The 20,046-nt window shown below is 48.5% G+C and overlaps 1 protein-coding gene across 3 annotated transcripts in view; it reads left to right on the top strand.

The window, feature by feature from the left end:
- The window catches only part of TRIO (trio Rho guanine nucleotide exchange factor), a 4,034,553-nt gene that overhangs the window by 1,222,151 nt on the left and 2,792,356 nt on the right, over positions 1 to 20,046 (top strand). For all 3 annotated transcript variants that reach the window (XM_078687660.1, XM_078687659.1, XM_078687661.1), the window contains exon 13: positions 1,612 to 1,786. In XM_078687660.1, the coding sequence (XP_078543786.1) occupies positions 1,612 to 1,786 (175 nt within the window). The remainder of the gene's footprint in view (positions 1 to 1,611; positions 1,787 to 20,046) is intronic.

Here is a 20,046-nt window from a genome sequence, read left to right as displayed (position 1 = left end):
TGGACAACAATTGCATAATAAATACACCTGCTACAGTACGTTTGGTTAAAGTGTTAAGTGTTCATTTGATGATCACACAGTGCAAAAAACGTGAGAAAGTCACATGTGCATGTAAATAAAACGAACGACGAAACACAAGGAGTCATGGGCAGATGTGGTCACGTCAGTCTAATTGTATTTTAGTCAACAGTATTTTGACCTCTAAATGAATTAAAAGTTCATAATCTGAGTCTGCCATTACTCCTTCTGCAGGAGCAACATGGGTTCCCAGTGCCCGTTTCTCACCTCTAGAGACTTTGATGGTTATGGTAAAACAGATGACTCAGTGAGGCAAGTCAGAGGAATAGGGTGGGATTTGTAATCCTCTTGAGAAATTATTCCAAAACAAATCTCATTTTCAGATTTAGGAGACCGAGATGTTAATTGTTGAATGATGCCCCTTCATATGCTTGACATTCTCCCTCCTGGCCCTGAATCCATCTGGTTATGTCCACCCGGGATAGCCTTTGATTCCTGTCTCATAAAGCTTTATACTGAGTGTTTGGATACTCTTCACCAAGAAGTGCAACAGTATGGAGTGTCATCGCATCTAAGAAAACACTAAAGTTCAGGGTACTTAAACCAAAAGTAACTTCCACTCATTTTAACAACTTGAAGGCACAGTCACCCTTGGCTTATAACCACGTAGATTATAACTATTTATTGCATTTCAGATGCTAAAATGTATTTTTAAAACCGGAGGATATTTTTTTTTATGTGATAATAAATATTTAAACTTTTGAAGTTTATCCTGTTTGAATTTGTATGGGCTGGAATCGTTCGAAAGGTTATAAATGTTGGGGTGCTGGGTCTCACTGGAAAACTATTGTTAGCGGACAGACACTTTCTCTTCATGATTTACTCTGACCTAATTTCAAGCTGCTCCTGAAATGCTCTGAACCCATTTCTGGAACACTGCTAATTCCCCCACGCACAAAAACATTTCTCATGCCATAATCTTTCCTCGTTGCTTCTTCAATACAGAAAAATATGCTAGTTCCTTCCCCAACTTGAGTGAGGGCTTCCCATCGGTTTCAGCATATGGGGGACCTCCTTCCTTCAGATTTCTTCCCTTTCCACAAAAAAGATCAGCCAGCTGAGAATCGCTGTGGCAGTGGGTGAGCGAGGTGGTGGTATTTACTGTACTGTTTTCGTTAGATGGCAGAAGGTGTACTTGTGTACTGCACCCAGCAGTAGTTCAAGTTAAACTGGCATTTTTCTGCTTGTTCCATTTGTCCTCAGACTCTAGAGTCCCAGTTTAGGTGGAGGAGGAGGGTGGGTGGGCATTTCCTTCCTGTGTTGCAAAACGAGGGAATACATCATGGCTTTTGTTGTGTACTGCTGTGATGGGACATGATACACCATGATAATTTCAATTGCTGTCGTCCAAGGATTGACCCTGGCATAACAAAATGTGTCAGAATCATAAATTAAATTGTTTTGAAAATGTTCAGTATTTTTATTTGTTTTAGTAAATTTAACAATTTACCATTTGTCACCTGCTATTTCCTGTTGTCTCTTTTTCTTATGTCCTTTCTTTTATATTGCTCTCTTTAAATCCTCCCTATTTAGGGAGTCTGCTATTTCCAGTAACAAGACCCCGCACAACAGCTCCATCAGTCACATAGAAACAGTTCTTCAGCAGCTGGATGAAGCTCAATCTCAAATGGAAGAGCTTTTTCAGGAACGCAAAATCAAACTGGAGCTCTTCTTGCAGCTACGAATATTCGAGAGGGATGCTATTGATGTAAGACTGCATTATGGTCTTTTTTTGTGCTAGCTTTTCGCTTGTTCTCCTACTTATTTGAATAGTTTATTCTCTTTAGAGCATCTGCTTTGTATGGTAGTGACACATTGATTTGCTAGCTTGCCTGTTACTGAGAATCTGGTATTGGGCAATAATAGACCATTACTGAGCTAGGGGATTGAACATATATTTTTGGTTTTTCCTTATTAAACTTTGTGCATATGTTATGCTGTAGACAAAGATGGATTATGAACACTGAAATAGATATGCATGCGCCTAATGTGTGATACACAAAATGTCTTGCTATTGTAAATTACTCTTAGGTTAGTAAAAGGTTTGAATTCGGGTTGGCATTCCCAAATCCTGGTTAACGGATTCAGAGCTTGAAACATTTTCTGTAGCCGAATTTCATGTAAGGTAGAGGAAATATAGCATTTTTTCCATCGCTTGTAATGACCCTCTTTTGGGGGGTCAGAACATCAGTTCCTCTAAGAAAAGAGGTGGACAGTGGGCATTGTGGTGAATACCCAGGAGGTTCTAACATTGTCTGTTTCCAAACATTTTAAAAGGCTTTTCACAATACGTTGTCATAATGAGCTGCAGTGGTAAACACTGCTGTGGAGATGTGCAAACTTAATGTGTAAATGTTGCAAATACCTTCATATATTAGGTGGGCTCATGGAAAAACTTACATTTATGTAGGATAAAACATTTTCTATGAGGTAAAAACAAACCAAAAAATGTTTTGTCCATACTAATCAATATCCTGTTGAGAAACCCGGAAATCATCTTGTCGGTGCTGGTAACAACATAACTGTCTGTCATGTATGGCCCAGCTGTGCATGCCATCTGTAGACGGTGATCCCTATCCTTGTAGTGGAGTTGCCTGGCCACCACTGGACGTGGAGGGCGACCTGGCACCAGAGGACGGGCTGGAACCCGATGAGCCCTTTCAAGTGTGTAGAACTGCGTCAGCCCCTCCGGTGCTAGTGCGTCGCTGAGCCAGTCCTCCAGATAATGGACCATGTTGGACCCCTCGATTCCCTCTGGAAGGCTCAAAACGCGGATGGTGTTCCTCCACTTTCTGCCTTCGGCGTCCTCGGCCTATTTCTTGGGTGACGTCTCCCACCTGGACCACGATGGATCTCTGCGCAAGCTCCAGAGTCGCCAGATAGGTTTCGACCTGCTCCACGCTGTCCGCCAGCTTGGCGTGTTCAGCCCGCAGCCGTCCATGGCCAACCGACACCATTGCAATATCCTGATGCAGGGTCTCCCTTGTATCTGTGATAACCTGCAGTATTCTGGCCAATTGTTGTTGTACCCCTGCGTCCCCTGGCTCTTCAGGAGAAGCCAATCTCTTCTCTTCTTGCGTCTTCTGCATCCGGCGGGCTGTCTGAAGCTTTCCCTAGGCTTTCACATATCGCATTCACAAAGCAAAGATGCCTCTGCGGGCCAGGGCACACCCCTCTTCCGCGCGGCTCTTACCACAGCAAGCCCCCACCAACGTCCCACCAATATCTAATAAAGTGCCATGGGGTCCACAATAACTGATCTGCCGTGGTCCTCAGGCTATCCCCTCCACCAGAAAGGCAGAGGGAACCGCAGCTCGCACTGGTATCCAAACAATCCAGCAGGCAGTGATCCAGTACTAAGTCTTGATGTCCCGGGGGGCCGCCGGACCTCCGTGTAATTATTAGGTAGTTCTGCTCAAGAAGCCAACGTGGGTCAAAGAGTGCCCAAGCTGTTAGCTGCGGCGAATAGACCCCAGGGGAAACACTGTATGAGGCCTCCTCCAGGTTCAGTACGCAGTTCAGAAAATGGTGTGCGTGGCAACACTCACCCACGAGTTCCGTTGGCGGCACCGGGCCCAGAAGGGAGGGGCCCTCCCATGCAGGAAAGAGGTCACCCCAAGGCACCCCAGGAGCAGTGTCCTTTGTTTCAGTCACTGCCACCCCTCACAATCAATTGCACATTGGGATCACCACGAAGAACAGCAAATTGGGAACTCAGGCCGTCGCCAGTCACTGCACTGCCGGGGCACACATGGGCACTTGGTTGACTGCAGAGGACCACCCAACACTCGCAGATCGACCCAGGGCGGGCTCGCGGTCCTCGGTGCAGTCCGATAAACTTCTACCCTCTTCTCAGCGTCAGCTCGTCTGCTGCAAACCACAACCATGCGGTCTCGTCCAGGCACCGGTCCGCGGTGGGAGCAGTCCACAATACTCAGCGCTGCCGGGACTCAGTCGGGGGCCCCCCTGCATAGCAAGCTGATCGGCCAGCCCAGGTCAGGTAGCACCATCGCACAGCGGCTACGATCGTCGTCTCTCAGCCCAATTAACGTCGCTGCCGACGGCCAGATCTACCAGGGGCTCACCACAGGGAGCAGTGATCTCGAGACTCTGGCCGTCCCGATCTGTGCCGCTGCCGCCACAATAGTATGCTCACATGTATTCTCCAGTCGCTGGTCCCCGATGCACCCGTGCGCCTCAAGCCAGGCTCACAGGACAGTCGTACGCCCTCCAAACTCAGGCGGGCGCCATCTTGCCTCCCTCGGCCTTCAGTCTCCCATGGCCGCCGTCCCAGCTACACACCACAATTCGGCCGGAATAGGGCCGCAACCAGATCCTCAGTATTCCACACCGCTGCAGAAGCAATCCGCGATGACCTCCCGGAGTGGCTGTCTCATTTTGAAAAAATATATGCAAGTAAAGAGATATTTGTACCATTTGTAAGCCCCTACCAGTAGTCCCACCCCTTACAGATTAGTGTTTGTCGAGGAGGATGTGGAGCTAGCAATAATCGAGTCCGCAAGTAATAAGGCCCCTGGCCCGGACGGAGTTCCTATGGACCTTTATAAGAGTAATTCTAAACTATGGTAAAAAAATTTAACAAATGTTTTTAATTCCTCAGTTACTCTGGGATTTCCTGCCTCTTGGGCCCACTCTATTATTATACCTGTATTCAAAAAAGGGCAGAGAGGGGATTCGAGATGCTACAGGCCCATTTCTTTAATTGACTCCTCTGTCAAAATCTTGGGTAAGGTTATATTGGTAAAGATTTCAGAGTGGGTGAATGACAACAATATTTTAACCGACTTTCAATACGGCTTTAGGCCAGGTAGAAGAACGATAGATCAGTGCCAAAATTTGTATCTGTTAATAAATATACAGTGGCATCCAGGGGGGTCTTTGTATTTAGCCTTCATGGATTTATCAACAGCGTTTGATTTGGTAAACAGATCAAAACAGTGGAGGCTTTTACTTGATATAGGGATCGACCTTAGTCTGGTCCACTTTTTAGCAGACTTACACCGAGATCTACTGGCTTCGGTTAGGTTAACTCAGGCTGGTTCCTGTTTGAGACATTTTAAATCCGGTAGAGGGGTCCGACAAGAATGTATATTGGCCCCTCTACTGTTTACTTTGTATATTAATGCCATAGTCAAATCCTTGTAGATTTCTACTTTGGACGTTCTGCGTATAGGGGACAGTACCATCCAGGTTCTCCTATACGCGGACGATGCGGTCCTACTAGCTCGCACCCCGATAGGTCTAAAGAGACTATTGAATGCTTTTGGGGAGTTTATGGACTCTATGGACCTGGTAGTATATAGCGGGAAATCTCATACCATGTCCATGGGGTTACGTAAAAATAAAGCAAGGACTTTCCATTGCAAGGGGGTGGAAGTCACAAGAGTGAAGGCTTTTACGTATTTAGAGGTCCTGTTTGATGACCATTGCTCATGAGCTCCCCAGTTTTTAGCGAAAAAAACTGTACTGGGAAGATCAACTTCCGCAGTTTTAAGTTTTGCATAGCGGCTAGGGGGCAGGCCATGTGAAGCAATCCTTTCCATTTACAAAGCAAAATGCTTGGCTGCAGCACTGTATGTTGCAGCCATCTGGGGATACAAACAAGTGGATGTAATACAAAAGGTGGAAAATAAATTCCTCCGCTCACTCCTATCGATTCCCCAATCATCACCCATCAGGAACTGGGTTTGGGGTACTTGTGTGAAAAGATAGGTATAGCCCCTCTTGTCAACTGGCTAAAAACATGGCTTAACCCGGAACTGATTTTAAATCGACAGATTATAAAAGATTGTCTCAGATTAGAAAAGGGGAATGAAATACAGTGGCTCTCTTATATAAAAACCATGTTTGCAAATCTTGGGCATGTAGATATCTTTGAAAATATTGAAGGTATTGTGAGAGGGGACATCAACTGGGTCAAGGAGCATTTCCTGTCCCAAAGGTCCCAGGACCGAGAGGGAGAGGAATTAAAAAAACCTCCTGTGAGGGCCCGTTTTCTATTGGTTACTTCACCCTCCATCGAGCCCTACTTAAAGTTAGTAACAAGGCCATACCATCGCTGCTTGCTAACAAAGTTTCGTTTTAACTTGATTCATTTTTTTCTGGGATCTTATGAAGGATGGTGTAACCCTGAGGATAGTGCACCCTGTAAGTGTGACAAAATGTCAATACAAGACACACTGCACTTTACGTTTTTTTGCGACTACTACTGTGAAATCAGAGCTAAATGTATTATTCCTCTATTAAAGGGGTTTGTACAGGCCAAGCCTGCTTTACTGTATTTACAATTGCTGGATAATCCTTGGAATATTTTTAATATTGCAAGTTATTTTGTAGCAGCTGGCAGGCTGAAAAAATTAAGTCGCATAAATCTGATTGTATGATATACCCCCGTTATTTTTTAAATTGCCATTTAATGGATTTAAATATTCTGCAATTTTAATACTTGTAATACTTAAATTGTATTTATGAATTGTGTGATGTAATTTGATTGTGTATCTTTTATGATTTTAATTAATCGATTAAAGTGGTTTTGACTTGACTTGACTTGACCTCCCGGGGACGGGACAGTCGTTTATTCGGATATTTCATGGGGCAGGTGCGGTGCTCACGTGTCTACCTCCATCCGCCTGGAAGCCTTCAGGCTATGATACTGATGTTTCAGCCTTTATCATGGGTTTCAGTGAGACTGACCCTGAGGCTGCTAGACCTCATGGTCTCCTGCATCCTACTGGTGGCCCGTGCCCACTGGCATATGCAGGCTCTGCAGTGGGACGTGAAGTTCCAGTGGGCACAGCATCATGGGTATCTCGCTAACATGGTCCAGATCTTGGAGGGAACTGCAAATGACCTGCAGTAGTGGCTAACGAACCACAGTTGTTTCAGAGGCAGGCCCCTCTCCTTTCCCCAACCAGCTCAGACAGTAGTCACAAATGTTTCACTCTGGATGGGGTGACCATCTGGGAGAGGTGTAGATTAGAAGACTCTGGTCTACGGTGGAATAAGGACTACACATTAATATGCTAGAGCTCCGAGTGATACGACTGGCATTGAAGGCCTTTCTACCCTATACCAAGGGAATGATAGTGCAGGTGTTCATGGACAACGCCACTGCCATATGGTACTGCAACAAACTGGGTAATGTGGGGTTGTGGACACTTTGTCAAGAGGCCCTGCGCCTCTGGACATGGCTGATACAGCAGGGCATATCTCTTGGTTCAACACCTGGTGGGCTCTCTAAACGCCAGGGCAGACAAAATCAGCCATCAATGCCTAGTGGATCACGAATGGCGTCTGTACCTGGAGGTGGTTCAAAGTCTCTTTCAGCAGTGGCGAGAGCCTTGGTTTAATCTATGTGCCTCCACCGAGAACGGGCAATGTCAGCAGTTTTGTGCGCTGGAGTTTCCAAGTCTTTTCATCTCAAGTGAATCTCAGGCCTCCTGGAAGCCTTTCCGCCCATACCACTCCTGCCCAGAGTTGTCAAGAATACCCAAAACGACCGGGGCAACATCATTCTTGTGGCTCTGTACTGGGCACAGAGAGTCTGGTATCCTGAGCTACTGAGCATGACCATCGATCCTCCGATCAGGGTGCCCCTTTGGGAGGATCTTCTGTCACAGCAGCAGAGGAGGGTTCTCTACCCGACCTGTCCACTCTCCCCATTCCTGCGTGGAGATTGAGTAGGGCAGTTGACAACTTTCGACCTTCCTTCTGAAGTCTATCACATCATTCTGGCAGTCATGCGTCGCTCAATCAAGACTGTATACGCCTTCCGTTGAAGGAAATTAGTGGCATGGTGTGCAGAAAAACATATTGATCATTTTTTGGCCCCCCTTTATGAAGTCTTACTCTTCATTCTTTCCCTTGCACAGAAGGGCTCTGCTCTGGCAGGTCTTAAGGGCTATGTGTCTGCTCTTTCTGCCTACTTGCGGCTGCCTGACCAACCCTCATTGTTCCTGTCCCCAACTTTGATAAGTTTTTTTTTTTGAAAATCTTTTTATTCACAATCAGCAAAAAAAAAGGAATAAACAAAACAAAAGCATCAGGTGAAGAACATTTTCAGCAGCGGACAAAGACACAGTCTCGATCATACCAAGTTATAAAAACAGTATAGAAGTATCAGGTCACGGGGATTCTTGCACTTCCACTTCTATTCGCCGCGCCGGGGCGCACAAATCTCTCCTCGGTAACTATTCCAGGTCCCCCAAACCTTCCCCCATTTCTCGGTACAACCCCTGGCCACATACACCGACCTCTCCCGAAACATACACCAGTCCAAGTCCTCCACCCACTTGGAAACCCGGGGCGGCTGACTGGCTCCCCACAACTGAGCGATATTTCGTTTCGTTACCATACACGCCAGTGTTACCCATTGTTTCCCGTATGTATTCAAGTCCGTGGGTTCCCACACATTCAATATACATCTCCGGGCCTCCGGCCGTATCTCCACACCCAAAGCGCCTCGCATCTCGTCATGAATCTTTGTCCAATACTCCTGCACTTCCGCGCAATGCCAGAGAATATTCATAAAGGTGCCGAGCTCTCCACACCCCCTTCGGCACTCACCACTCTCCATTAGACCCATTCATACCAGGCGAGGCCCTGTGACATATGACCTATGCAATATCTTTAATTGTACCAAACGAAGTCGTATCTGAATCGCGACCACTCTCGAAGAAGAGATCGCCTCCGTCCAGTCTTCATCATCTAGCTCCACCCCATCTGCACTCCACTGTGTTCTAATGTGTCCCAGCGGGCCCTCCATATTATTAATGAGCTTTTTATATATTAAAGAAATTGTCTTCTCTGGGAGGTATCCATCTAACACACGATCCTCCAGAGGAGAGGCTTCGGGAAGTGCTGTCTCTAGGTATGTGTGTAAGGAGTGCGTGTTTGATCTGGAGGTACCGATAGAACTCGCTATCTTGTAGGCTGTATTGCTGCTTCAGAGAGGCAAATGTATGCACTGCACCCCCCTCCCCACATATCTTTAATCTGTGTGATCCCTGGCCAAGGTGAGTTTCCACTCCCAGGCAAGATATCTATTAGCGCGTGCCACAGGTGGACCGCATGTGCCGTTGGACCCACTAAGGAAAACCGCTTAGGCCTGGCATACAGCGCCCTGGTGAAATCACCACCTGGCGCCAGCCCACAGTCTATGGCATATCCTGGATCCCCTGGAGGTCCGTAAATAACATGGAGCACCACCGCGAGCTGAGAAGCCCAATAGTATTTCCGCAGGTCTGGCAGCCCAATCCCACCGCCGTACCACGGGAGAGTGAGCTTGGAGAATGCTATGCGGGATCTTCCATCTCAGAGAAGCTTCCTCTGGTGAGCCTCAATATCTTTAAAATAGGATGCCGGTACCGGGTCTATTGTATTCTGTAATACATACAGAAATCGGGGAAGGTCCATCAACTTAAACAGAACAGCCCTACCCAACAGGGAAAGTGGAAGAGCCTTCCAGCGCTCAACGTCTGTTGAGCCGGTCCGGGGGGGTTCCAGATTGACATATCATAGCTTCGGGTCAAGTGTAACATATATACCGAGATATTTAAACCCAACCGGCTCAATCTGTACAGGGCATGACTGCGTGAGCTCACCCCTGAGGACGAAGAGCACCGATTTCGACCAATTCATTGCAAATCCGGAACATCTCCCGAATATGGCAAGAACATCTAGAAAATTGATCAAAGAGCCCTTGGGGTTGGTGAGGTAAAGCAGGATATCATCCGCATATTGTGAGATTTTGTCCTCCCACTTTATTGTCCACCGCATGCCTCGTATTGATCGGTCCCATCTGACCCATGCCGCCAGAGGTTCCACGGCGAGAGCGAAGAGAAGTGGGGACAGGGGGCATCCTTGTCTCGTGCCCCTTCCAAGGGGAAAGTCGGCCGACTTGTAATTATTGATGACTACTCTGGCCAAGGGAGTAGCGTATAACCAACGTACCCAGCTTACAAACTCCAGTCCAAAGCCCATCTTCACCAACACCGCGAACAGGTAGGACCACTCGACCCTATCAAATGCCATGGTGGCGTCTAAGGACACTAGTACCGCCGGCTCCTGAATCGACGGGGTACCACCCAGTATCCTATGCAACCTACGCAGATTGAGAGCTGTGTTTCGGCGTGGCATGAAGCCCGACTGAACCGGGTGTATCAAGTTGGTGATTACCTTAACCAGTCTGGTAGCTAGTAGCTTCGCCAGGATTTTAGGCTCAGCATTGAGCAGCGAGATTGGGCTGTATGAGGAGCAAAGAGTCTTAGGTTTGCCCGCCTTGTGTATAACTACTATATTCGCCACCCGCTGGTCATATGGGAGTCAACCCCTCTCTTTACTTTCCGTGAACATGGAGCAGATATATGGAGCGAGTTTAAGGGCATTCAATTTATACAGTTCTATTGGGATGCCGTTTGGGCCAGTCGCCTTCCCGGATCTTACCCCGCTAATCTTCTGTGCCACTTCATAATCCGTGAAAGGGGAATCTAAATACCCCTTATCGTCCTCTGACAGTGCAGGCATACGGATGTCCTTTATCATTTTACTGTTCTCAGCCTCCGTATATCCACCGACCGAAGTGTATACACCTCTGTAATATTCTGAGAACTCGTCTGCCACTGCCTGGGGGTCTGTGACAGTGATAGAATCTGCTCCTTGTAACTCCAGCACAAGCCACGATGCCCATTCCCCTCGTTCGAGCCAATCAATCAATTTACCAGCCTTGTCTCCATGTTCATATATTCAGCTTTGGGTGACCTTATTCTGAGCTACTGCCCTGTCTTTGGCAAGGCCTCTGTATTCATCCTGTCTTAATTTTAAAAGATGCACGTCTGCCGGAGCGGCTGTCTTCGCCACCAATTCTTTCCAACCGAGTTATGTCTGCTTCCGCCCTCTTGACCTCTACCTGGTGCTTCTTTTTCTTCCCCAAAATCAAAGACAGGACTTCCCTACAGACTACCGTCTTATATGCTTCCCATAATGACTGTGCCGAATCGACAGTACCTACATTTTATTGAAAATAGCGATCTGAAATCTTGACAGTCTCCCTCTTAGTCGCAGGGTCCCTCAAGTGCCACACACCAATACCAATAGGAGCCACTCTATCAACTGCCAGCTGTCCGAGTTCCACACTTAACCACATAGGAGAGTGGTCAGAGATCCCCCTTCCAAGATATCGTGCCTCTCTGACTGTAGCTGCTAGGGCCGCCGGTATCAATATGTAATCTAGTCTTGACATGCTGCAGTGCGCTGCGGACATGTGTGAAGTATGCCTGTGTCGGATTACGTATCCACCAGCTGTCCACAAGCCCTATCGTTGCCAAGAAGTCTGAGAGCCATCTATGTGCTGGTCTGAGTATTTTTGCCGGGTGCCTGTTTATCTCCCAGTCTAGCACTGCATAAAAGTCACCCCCTAGCACCAGAAGGCCCAAGGGCAGGGTGAGAAAGACAGTCCCCAGGTCGCGGAAAGTGTCAGATTGAAGGCCAGGCGGGACATAGATCGAGAAGAATGTAACCGTATTTCCCCCCCACTGACCCAAGATTCCAATGTAACGGCCCTTCCGGTCAGATCACGTGGCTTGGATTGTTAAGGGAAAGGAGTTCTTCACCAATATTCCTAACCCCCTAAACCCAGCATGTGCCACCAACCTATATCCTCCTTTATGGAGAGCCATGCAGCGATCACCGATGAGATGTGTCTCCTGCAATAGCACTACATCAGGAGAATGCCTTCTCATCAACTGATTAACCATTCCTCTCTTGATCCGGTCCCCGAGGCCATTCACATTCCAACTCAGCACCTTTATCCCTGACCCCCCGCTAACGTTCGACATTTGACCAACTTGAATATTGTCCGACTGTGACTTTGCCACTTTTATGCTGACATGAAATCCACATTGTCAATACAATCACTGCATTTGCCCCTGATGTCAAAAAGAAAAAAAAGTTAATAATAAATAAAACATACTGCAAGCAATTCTTCAAACAAGAGAGTCTCAAAACGAAGAAACACCATCTAATCCAAACCCCACCCCCCCCTCCCTGCACTCCTGCATATGGCCAACGCCCATCCCCAACTAGCAGTGTGCCTGACGCCCAACATCCCAGGTCCAAACTAACTAAAGGTAGTAATAAGAAGGAGGCCAGTGCCCCGCCCCACCTCCCCAGCCCAAAATACTTATTCCCGGAGCCCTGGGTCCCCCACAGCTGTCTTGTAGTCAAGGATGCTAGCGTGACCCTGGCCACGGATCCACCCCGCTACCTGATGTACAAATCCAATGCGAAAGTTCTGATAGTTGGCTTCATTCCTGCTCCTGTTGACCGGTAATATCTCCATCGTCTCTCTTTTCTGGACCATCCGCATGTCTGCTGTCCAACCAGTCCGAAGCGACCTCCGGGTTGTCAAAAAACCAGGCCCTCCCCTCGAGTTCTATGCGCACGCGAGCTGGGAACATCATTGCATACTTTAGTCCCTTGTCCCCGAGTCTCTTCTTTACCGGGAGGAAACTCTGCCTTTGTTTCTGTAACATCTGAGTAAAGTCAGGGAAAAAAGAGAGCGTGGGATTCTCATATCACAAGGGGGCACCAGTACGTGCTGCCTACAGGATCGCATCTCTGTCTCGAAAGTTTAGCACCCTCGCGATCATCGGACTAGGGGGGGCTCCAGGCTTGGGTTTCCTCCCGGCACCCTGTGGGCACGTTCAATTGTAAAGAAGTTGCTCAGTCCCTTAGGCTTCAGATGGTTGAGTGTAATATCTTCTTTAAACAAGTCTGATTTCTCGGGTACCCCAAGGATGCAGATATTATTACGCCTGGCTCTCCCTTCATAGTCGTATAGTTAACTGTTTGTTAGGTCCCTAGAAGTCTTAAGATCACATACCTCCTGCTGCAGGAACTACATGTCGTCAATTAAACTAGCGGTTTTAATATCAAGCAATTTTACTTTTTCGCTTGTCTTTGTGAGGTCGGTACGTAGCAAGTTAACCTCAATCGTGACGGTCTCGAGTTTATTGTCCAATGCCTCCATCTTCTGACCCAGGGAGGACTGGACCCCTCTGATGGCCGCCATGACGTCAGTGAGCGTTGGCTCCGCAGAAGAACCCAGAGAGTCACTTTCCACCGCTTGAGAACGTTTAGACTCCGTCGGGGAATTTCGGGGTATCGTATAGCGATCTAGCTTGTTGACTTGTGTTTGCTTCGACCCTTTCGAGGACCTGAATGAGGGCTTCTCGGTCTCCGGCTTGGTTGCCATTCTGATGTCCGCCACTCTCCACCACAAGACGCAACGCCCACCTGGGTATCAGACAGCGCTGGTTCACAAACTCAAACCCGGGGGGAGGGGGGGGGGAGCTTCAGTACCGCTCTGGTGGAAGCACTCAACTCTCAGCACTCCAAGCACCACAGGATTTACTCACAGGGCGGTGGCCGGCTCTCCATACACCTGGTCCGCAACTCTGTTGCTCTCGGTCCACCGAGGCCTGCTTTCCACCGGTATTGTCCTGTAGGGACTGACCGGCCAAACGTGTACGTCCACTCTCCTCAGGGGCACTCACAGTCTCTCACCAACGATCATTGAAGAGCCATATGGGGGAGGGGGGGGGGGCGCGTGCACGATGTCCATGGTCCCCAGTGAGAGCGCGAACTGGCGCCTGCTATTTCACAAATACCACCTCCGGAGGATATCAAGCCACAAAGGGGGTGCCAAAGTCGCACACCCCCATGGGCAAGTACCACCAATCAGTCTTGCCACCAGGCCTCAATGTGTGGATCCTACAGTTGCACCACTCAGGTGTCCAGGGGCAGTGACAGCCACAATTTGCCGCCCGATGTTGCCCTCAGACGCACCGGACCTCACTCACTTCCTCTGCGTGGTCCGGTATGCTCCCAGTATGGGCTCTCTCTCCGATGGCGATGTAGAACAGCTTTTTTCCCCCCTCACTCTCAGGGGGCGTCAGCCGGCCCGCACCGCTTCAGGGCTGCTGCAAGAACGTCTCCCCTCCATTCCACAGGGGCTCACAATGGCCTCAGCGCCCGGCTGCGAGCACTCCGACTCGGCTCTCCTGCCGCGCCCCGGCCGGGACACCACTCGCGTCGGCTCCTAGTCGGACCCGGGCCTGCCGCGTCCTCAGTTTCGCCCGGAGGGCTTCCCGAGGGAGGACCACAAGCCCCCGCTGACTGCCAGAGCCCCGCACTGCCTTTGGCAGTCTGCCGATTCGGGGCTGGACCAACAACGTCCGGTTTCCGGCCCCCGGTGTTTATAGCTCCTGCCGCGGGACAGTGAACACTCCAGTCCCTGGTCTGGGCGAGCAGAAGGCCGCTGATTCTTCGACGGCGTAGCTCGGGCCCCGGATGCCGCCGAGGATCCGGGAACACTGCGACATGCGTCGCTTCGTTTCTTCTTTCAGGCTGCGGGGCACAAGTGCAGGATTTTGGACAGGGTGCTAGAGCTGGGGAAAGGGGTCGACGAGGCTAAGCACTCAGGCGACCATCTTGGGCCAGCGCGTGGCTCCTCCACTTTCATAAGTTTTTAAAGGGTTGTGTACATCTTTTCCCCCCTTCAACTTTTATGATGCCTCAGTGGGACCTTAATCTGGTCTTAATAGTCCTAAGGTGTGCTCATTTACAGCCTCTCCACAATTGTCCCCTCAGGCTTCTAACTTCGAGAACAGCCTTCCTTGTGGCAATTGCATCTGCCCGCAGGGTGAGTGAGCTGCAGACCTTATCATCTAAGCCACCTTACCTCTCTGTCCAGCCTAACAAACTGTTGCTTCACTTCGGGCCTCCTTCCTGCCGAAAGTGGTCACCGATGTCATGTAGGCCAATTGATCTCCTTGCTACCTTTTTCGCTCTTCCACAACCCCCCAAAGAAGAAGAGAGACTCATCCTTTCTGGACCCAGGAAAAGCGTTGTCATTCTACTTTGATCACACACAAGAGTTCCGGGGAACGACCAACTCTTAGTTGATATGTTGGTGCAAACAAAGGTCGAGTGGTACAGAAGTGGACCATCTCTTGGTGGGTCGTGCCGTGCAGCAAAATATGCTATGCACTGGCCAAGAAGCAACCTCCTAAAGGCTTGCAAGCTCATTCTACCAGAGTTAAAGCTGGGAACACTGCGTTAGAACGAGGTATTCGGGTCCTGGGTATGTGCCAGGCAGCAACGTAGGCATCTTTGTACACAATTACCAAACACTACTGCCTAGATACTCCTGTCCGGAGGATTGGGCACTTTTAGCCGTTTGTTCCTAGACGACTTCCTTGTTTGAAATTGGTCCGCACACCCATCTCCGGGGAGGTATTGCTTGGGTATCAATTCTAAGGTAGGGAATCTGCAGCTAGAAATCTATATCAGATGAACAAGTTACTTACCTTCACTACAAAGGTGGAGGCAGCACCAGGGATGCAGTCACAATTCAGCCACTTTATTTCAAAGGTTCTTTATTAATCTTCATAAAAACACAGGAAAACAGCCAATGCATTTCGTTCCTGTTAAAGGAGCTTTATCAGGGCTCAACAATATCTGTACATGGGCGCAGTTTGGTTATTTCTCACTTATTCAAGTAATTTCTCCAGGCTGAACAGTACACAGACTGTATATGTATAACGTTAATCCAAAAAACAGAAGTCCAAGAAGAAAATGTAATTGAGGAACTACATCTAAATATGATGGTCAATTCGACAAAAGGAACAATAAAAATACAAGGTCCACACCAAACAGGGAGTCTTTATAGAGGGCACATCTTTTTCTGCACACGAGATTGTGATACACCTCAAGCGTAGAGATCCTATTGGCCTGCATCCCTGGTGCTGCCTCCACCTTTGTAGTGAACTTTGTCTCTGGATCTCCAGTGGGACCGATCTGCAGCAGGTCCCGTGGTTTGCTGGCACACGATTCGACTATATATGGGACTTTAAGATTGATGTGCTCAGCTTAGAGTCAGCTGTAGGTTCAAATGTTTTGTTAAGTTACTTACCGTCGGTATGTCTTATCTGGTAGAGACTATATCTAGCCGCAGATACCTTACCAACACACCTATCCTCCCCGTTTTATGAAAGGATTTCTAGGAAAATGGCTCCACGTTTCTGGCTTAGAAAGTCATGAAAAGAAACTGATGGCAGTGCCACTAGGTGGTGCCTACAGAGGTACCTTAATGTCACTTCCGTTGCGGACAACACCGACAACTCACGCAAAGCTGATTGACGCTACCTATCGGCCCACAGGGGTACTGCTTATAAAAATCTTGTGGATCCAGTCTGGCACCTGGGGAAATTCCAAGCTAAGGAATATGGCTAGATATAGTATCTACCAGATAAGGAGTTACCGAAGGTAAGTTGCTTGTTTGTTAAGTCTTGGTTCCTTATGAGTTTACTTCATGTAACATTATCCCAGGTAGACTCCCCTTAAGTACATTTTCTACACTGTGATGGTCTAAGGCTTGAGAAATGTACCATTCCTAAAAAACAAATATGCACAGCTGCATCCGTTTCTCAAATAACACCTCACTTTTCTGTGTTATGCAAGTAACAATCATAGCATGTCTTTGTAGTTCTGCAACTGCATGCCTGGTCTTTTGTGTGCATGTATACCCATTTGTCTGTTGAAAACTGGGTCTGGATGTCAGTAGGGATTAGCCTGTCCTTTTGTTCAGTGCTTTGGGCACCAGCCCTCATTATGTTACTATGAGAAGCTGGCTTAGTATATGGTGCACACTTGTGTGGAATGGGCACCTTCCACTAATCCAGACAACCCTTATGGTGATTTTAGTGGTCTTGTACAACCTTAGCGAGCTCTCTAAGTAGTAGCTGTGGAGAGCAGCCTTCTGGCTTGGTCTAGAAGGAGTGTAAAGCAGCTTGGATTATGTGGCGGTTCCTGTTGCTGGCGTACCTAGCGCTCACCTCTACTCCTCGCGGAACCGGCTTCGCGGGTCCCGCAGCGCCGTGACAGCCCTCCTTGAGCCTCGGATTGTTCCTGTGGGTGTGTGTGCGTGCGCAGGGCTGCGAGCGTGGGACCCGGACTCCATATCCCAGGAGTCCTGCTAACCCGAGCCGCTTGCCGCCTGGCCGCTCTCCCTGCTAGTCACACCCCTCCAACAGCCTAACTGCCTGCCTATAACTGCAAGCATTACTCCCCGCGGCGCGGGAGTGCGCGGGAGAAGCCCGGGACAAGGGCGGGACCTCTGAGGCCCTCAGAGACCGAGTGAGGCCGGGCAGGGCATACTCCCCTTCATTACCTCTGTGGACTTCATTTGTCATCTACTCCCTTGGCAATGGCGCAAAGCCCAGATAAAGGTACAAGGGAAAAAATAGGGGCAATTAATACTGTTGGGACACTTGATAACTATTTTGCACGGGCTCCCACTGACCCAGGTAGGGAGAAGCAACTGGCTGTGCGACGAGCAGAACGTCGTCGCTCTGTAGAAAGTTTAAAGAATAGGATTTCCATAGACTCACCATCTCATGTTCCACTGTCCATTTTAGGCCTCAATGGTATTAATGATGATCCATTATCTTTAGAAAGCTTTCCCTTTTTGTTACGTGAATCCACCCCTAGGCCCCATAATTCAGCCACCAGCTGACATTGTCCCTTCCAGTCCTATTCTAATAGATATACATCAGACTCCCCGGACTGTTGCACGAACCAAATTAGTTATAAATAAATCTAAAAAACTAATCCTCGTCAAGATACATGGTCCACCACCTGCTAAAAGAAGACGGAAAGGGGGCATTCCACAAAAGCCCAAGATCAGACACTCTGACTTCGGCAAATCTTTAAGGCCTAACATTACATCCACTCCTGCCTCAATGGCTGTATTGGCTAATTCACCAACCCTGACACTCCCCATACCGATGGAAACACTTCACCAGCCAGCGAATAATACGTTACAACCTGATATCCCAGTAGATCTGGCGTCAAGGGGTACCCCTCCTGCGGTCTCTCTGGATAATATGGAACACCTAATAAGGTCTTTCATCTTACCTATTATAGAGAGGCTGAGCAGGCTCGAGGATATCGAATCTGTACTCAGCAAGCATGCAGGATTGTCTAATGGATTGGTGACTGCCACCGCCCCGCTTCCACCTCAGGCTATATCATCCATTCCCTTGTCCCCTAAACCATCGGTCAAGTCCATCGACCTAACACATCCTAAACAACTGAGGGTTCCAGAGGTTAAGGAGCATACAAAGTCAACTCTTAGTTTAGCGAGTGCATCCAACAGGCGAATAGGAACAGTAATCGTGGGAAATACACGGGAGACCACACGGGGTTCTACCAGAAATTTTAGGTCACCGTCACGCAAATCTCCCCCAGTAGAATTACCTCTGGAAGCCCTTCCTTATGTGGTTGTGCTGACAGGGGTCCCTAGATTATCCGACAACAAGAGGGAAGGGTTCCATCAATTGAAAAATAAAATTATGCACTGGCTCAGCCAATTCAGACCGATTGCACCAAACATCAATGGAGAAATTGTGCATGTAAGGCGTTTGTCTTGGCTGGGCAATAGGACCAAGGATAATGACGGGGATGTGGTCGTTATCAATTTTAGAGACCCGTGCGCGGTCAATTATATATTAAATTGGCCCCCAGGCAGTGGCTCGAATTCTATTGTCCCACGCCCATTGACTTATTTTTACCCGAGATCCTTAGTGCTCCCACACCCTTACTCTGGTCCCCTGGCTCCCAACCATACTATCCCCCTATTACCTTTTAATCCAGGATATCCGTTACAGGTTCCCCAGCCTCTATCTGTCCCGGACCCCTTTGGGTGGAACATGGTACCTCCTAGGCCCAATAGGAACATGAACAGTAGAATGGACCACCTGAGACCTTGCACACCACTGGAGACCGTAAACAGGTTTGGTGTGTTCTCAGGATTGATTAACTGTGATTGAATTTTACAGATCCAACAGAATTTGGGTATCCATCTAAAAGCCATTCGCAAGGAAGAAACTGGTGTGCAATCCCAATCCATTGGATACCCTACCGTCTTACCGGATTCCACTGAGCCTTCTATACCTACCCCCCCTGTTATTCCATCTGGAGCCCGTACAACCAGACTTTCCGTCCTCTCTTGGAATCTGGCGGGATTACAGGGCAAATTAGACTACCCTGAGTGGGGGTCTTTTATCAATGAGCAGGATATATGCCTCTTCCAAGAGACATGGGCACGGAAAGAGACATGGCGCTCTGGGTATGCAACTTTTGCAATTCCAGCTAAATGGGAGGGAAAAGGTCGGCCCTCGGGAGGGCTTGGTATATGGGTGGCTTCCCATTTGGGATGCAAGGCTAGGGTCCTCCACACTAATTCCCTGGATATTCAGTGCATGTTGCTGTAATGGCCAAACCACAGCCAACTCGCGCTTATAAACGTATATTCTAGACCGACGGGTATAACTAAGCCCTCACCCACCTGGGATGAGCTTTCCTCATTTCTCCCCAGAATCCCTTTTGGTGCCGGGATTGTGCTGGGCGGAGACTTCAACTGTCAGTTTGAGCCACTTACCCTGGTTATGGAGGGTGCACTTATGGAAGAGGATGACCAGTGGGGAATTGTACAATTGGTTGGACCCCCACCAAAGTCATGGTCCCCCCTAGCAACTCAAATTACGGCACTTACTCTCAGTAATTCCCTGAGAGCTTGTAATGGCCGATTTAAGAGTGACATCCCCGCAAAGCCTACTTTTAATAAATCAGGGCAAGGGTCTCATTTGGATTACATTCTGGTTCAGACATCGAACTGGAATAGGGTCTCTGATTTTGTGGTAGTTGAAAGATCTGATAGCGACCACAACGCGCTAATTCTTTCTATGATTGCGCCAAGCGGGATTATGGGCGACCCACTGATAGAGGCACCCCCAAACCCCAAATTAATTCTCACAAATGATAGGCGCAGAGTGAGGTAGGCAAAGCTTTTGGACAATCCTGCCCACATCTCTGAGCTGTATGCGC

Source organism: Lissotriton helveticus, chromosome 4_1 (genome assembly GCF_964261635.1).
Source record: "Lissotriton helveticus chromosome 4_1, aLisHel1.1, whole genome shotgun sequence".
NCBI lineage: Eukaryota > Metazoa > Chordata > Amphibia > Caudata > Salamandridae > Lissotriton > Lissotriton helveticus.
The sequence above is the reverse complement of the archived record's forward strand: the minus strand, read 5'-3'. Positions and strand labels throughout refer to the sequence as shown.